The sequence below is a fragment of the Mus caroli genome, chromosome 13 (assembly GCF_900094665.2).
Source record: "Mus caroli chromosome 13, CAROLI_EIJ_v1.1, whole genome shotgun sequence".
NCBI lineage: Eukaryota > Metazoa > Chordata > Mammalia > Rodentia > Muridae > Mus > Mus caroli.
Window position 1 is genome coordinate 51,016,243 of NC_034582.1, and position 3,811 is coordinate 51,020,053.

The 3,811-nt window shown below is 48.0% G+C and overlaps 1 protein-coding gene across 1 annotated transcript in view; it reads left to right on the plus strand.

Annotated features, from left to right (window-relative positions):
- Nucleotides 1-1,396: 1,396 nt before the first annotated feature.
- The window catches only part of Camlg (calcium modulating ligand), an 8,376-nt gene continuing 5,961 nt past the window's right edge, over nucleotides 1,397-3,811 (plus strand). The window contains exons 1-2 of the mRNA XM_021180525.2: nucleotides 1,397-1,676; nucleotides 3,153-3,613. Coding sequence (XP_021036184.1) covers nucleotides 1,511-1,676; nucleotides 3,153-3,613 — 627 coding nt within the window. The 5' untranslated portion in view covers nucleotides 1,397-1,510. The remainder of the gene's footprint in view (nucleotides 1,677-3,152; nucleotides 3,614-3,811) is intronic.

The following is a 3,811-nucleotide window of genomic DNA, read 5'->3' on the forward strand; positions in this document are numbered from 1 at the left end:
CACTGGATCCTGTAGAAATAAGAGTCACAGTTGTTAGCTGACAACTAACTGTGGGTAATGGGAATAGAATCTAGGTGCTCTGGAAAAGCAAGCACCCAGTGCTCAACAGCTGAGCCATTTTCCCAGCCCCATCGTTGCTGACTTTTGTGACAGTGTCTCACCATACATCCCTGGCTGGCCTGGAATTCACTAAGTAGATCACACCTGGCAGGAACTCATACAGATATGCCTGCCTGTCTCTCCAGCCCAGCCACCTGCTTTTGGCTAGGCTTATGCTCCCATTTTGCTTCCCACGTAAGGATAAAATGAATCTGCTCCTTACTGGCTTTTCACCCACCAGGCAGAGTGTGGGCTCTCTTCACGTAGGAGAAAACAGAAGGCTTTGGCGGCGAGGTGCGGTTTATTCAAAGAACCAGAGATCAGAGAACAAAGATATACTCCTTGAAAACCCGATTTAACACGCCATGTCAAACGGGCGGCTTCGCAGGGAATGAAACAGTTAATTTTAACTGCTCAAGCTTGCACTTCCCGAAATACTAATTATTTCTGGCTAGTATTGAACGGTTTTAACTCTTCGCATTCCTTCAGCTCGCCACCACCTGAGCTGGGGAGAGAACTCAGAACGAACAAGCTGGTGCAGACTGTAGGATCCTTTGTAATATATAATAATAACGCCGGGCGGTGGTGGCGCATGCCTTTAATCCCAGTACTCGGGAGGCAGAGGCAGGAGGATTTCTGAGTTTGAGGCCAGCCTGGTCTACAAAGTGAGCTTAAGGACAGCCAGGGCTATACAGAGAAACCCTGTCTCGAAAAACAAAAACAAAAAACGAAGAGTATACAGCCGAGCCCAGGCACGCTGTCTGTTCCTAACGTGAGCTTTCTGGCTACCGAGGCAAGGTTGTTAGGTGTAGCCAGAGTCCGCAGTGTGACTCCCGGATTAGTAAGAAGGAGAGAGAGCTCTTTCTGCAGCTCCATGCAGAAGTGGACGGCCTGGGACTGGATAGTGGATTGAGGCTCCTTCGTTTGTTGTCCAGACATTTTCAGTAAAGAACTAGGATCATCACAGCCACCTAATCCCAGGGCCACGCTCCCGGAGAGCGTCGCACCCGCAATTACGTATCCAAGGAGCAGAGACGCGTTGGCTGGTAAAAAGCTCCCGCCGCTGTAACCTCCATTTTGCTTCCTGGCAGAGAATAAAATAGACCTGCTCCTCACTGTCATTTCACCAATCAGGAGGACATCGGTCTCTTCATCTTAGAATGCAGCTATGAGGTAACCTGGTGGTGAGAAACCTGAGCACTGAGAGCCAACTTAGGAAGAGAGAACCCTTGAACTGGGCTTGCCCTCACTGAACATGGCGGCAGAGCCTCGCGCAGCCCATCAGCGCATGCTCACTCCTCAGTTCCCGCCTAGGGGGCGGGATTACAGTGGGAGTGGGAGCGAACTCTGCGGCCCTTCCTTAAGTCATCCCCGTCTTTACCATCAGCCTGATCTAGACGGTAGAGAAAGCATGGAGCCGGTGCCTGCGGCCACCGACGGCGGGGAAAGACCCGCGACGCCGTCGGGCCTTTCGGCTTCTCAGCGTCGAGCGGAGCTGCGGAGGAGAAAGCTACTCATGAACTCCGAGCAACGCATCAACCGGATCATGGGCTTTCACAGGCCCGGGAGCGGCGCGGGTGAGAGCTTCGGTTTCCCGTCTCCCGCCCACCTCTTTGAGTCTTCAAGCTCCTTCTGCCCACTCCAGCTCGTAAACATTTTGTCCCCAAAATGCACTCTGACCGAACTCTGTCACCGCTCCCTAGGTGACGACCCATATTATATTGTCGCTTAACCCCAGGACGTTCCTTGTTGCTTCCTATTTTCTTGGATCCTTGCCCGGAGGTCGTCTCCACCCTGGCTACAAAGCCTTCGTTCCTGAGTCTCTGTGTACGGTTACACAGAGACAGCCCCTATATTCCTGATTACTCGCCTTTCTTGAAGGCTGTGCATTTTATCCCCAGACCTCTCATTCCATTGCACCCCCAGGGAGATTTTCCTATAAGCTCCAGATGCCTTTATTCCCAGTTACTCCCCATGACATAGCTTTTGCCTTTTGCTTCGTAACTCTCGTCCACCACATCAGTCATTACTCAACTGGCTGGTTCGTCCGTTGTGGATCAGAGACCCTATTTCCCTATCTTGGTGGCTGTGCTCAGTGCTTTCAACATTATCACTTGTCACAGGTCTTCCCGAAAGATGTGATGTCCCCGCAGAGATTTCCTTTCATTACCATACATACATCACATTTCAATAACTGCATTTGCCCTAAGCAAATTCATCTTTTATGCAACCTTGTGTCCAGGACACTGTTTTCTTGTGGACACAATTGAATTCTACTATGCTTGACTTCTCTAAGTTTCGATTTGGGTGTTTCCTTTAGTAATTGGCTTTTTAGTTGCTCTTTGTGAGCTTGGTAGAACTCAAGAATTTCTCTGAGGCATTAGAGATATAGTTCTGAACTTCTAGACAATATAAATGAGAGATATGGGTACCACTTTCAAATCATCTGAACCAGTACAGGAAATATTTTTTTTGTAGTGATCAATCTGAAGATATTCTTAAAGTGTTGGTGTTTGTCTTTCTCAAGTCCCTTTCTTATTCTATTCTTTTGCTTGAAAAATTTTATCATTTTTAGAGTTCTCTCTTTAAAAACTAGAACAGCATCCTGAAAGTGCCTGCTCATAGCTGCCCGGGAACAGCAACAGTGGGTACAGGCAGCGCCACACCCTGAGCTCACAGCACTCCCGAGTTAGAAATGCAACTGTAAAATAGAAACCTTGAGAGACTACAATGATTTTGTATTTTTATCAGTATCAGCTAGTGGAAGAAATTGAGGCACATCTCTTGAGTATTTTGTCTGTGAAAGAGCTGTTCTTTATTCCTTGGGACATCCCGTGCTAGCTTTGGTGGTTTTTGTCCTCATTGTTTGAACTTCCCTCTGCCAGAGTGCTAGTTTTGCGGCGTTGTATTTTGAAGGTGAAGACGAAGGAGCTGGCTTTGTTTTCTGCATCAGTATTTGTCTGGATTCAGAGACCAAGTTCTAGCAGCAGTGGGAGTGTTTAAGGTGTTTGTGAATATGTAATACACACAGCTTTATTTCTTTCCCCCCTCAGAAGAAGAAAATCAGACAAAATCAAAGCCACAGGACAGTGACAAACTGAACTCCCTCAGCATCCCTTCAGTTTCAAAGAGGGTAGTGCTTGGTGATTCAGTGGATGGAGGAGGAGCTGACCAGCTCGGTGGTGTGGCAGAAGTCAGGGGAACCCAGCTGGGAGACAAACTGGACTCATTCATTAAAGCACCTGAGTGCAGTAGTAAGGATGGAGCTGAGCTCCGGCAGCGGACCAGAGGTGACCTGACAGCAGACCCGGCCCAGAGGGCTTCTCACCACGGCCTAGAACAGTACCTTTCCAGATTCGAAGAAGCGATGAAGTTGCGCAAACAGCTGATCAGCGAGAAACCCAGCCAGGAAGATGGAAGTACCGCGGAAGAGTTTGACTCTTTTCGAATATTTCGATTGGTGGGGTGCGCTCTGCTTGCGCTTGGCGTCAGAGCCTTTGTTTGCAAATATTTGGTAAGACAAGAGCTTCCAGTTATTAACTAGGAGAACGCAAGTTGAGTTGTCGTGATAGGGATTTTTTGCCAGATCTATCATCAGGCTGTTTGAAAGTGTAGTATAAATTCTGCTATTTCTCCCAGTTAGAGAAGGAGAGCCTATTTATGGTAATAACTAACATCTGTCTACATGCCAGGTACCACTTTATATGCTTGT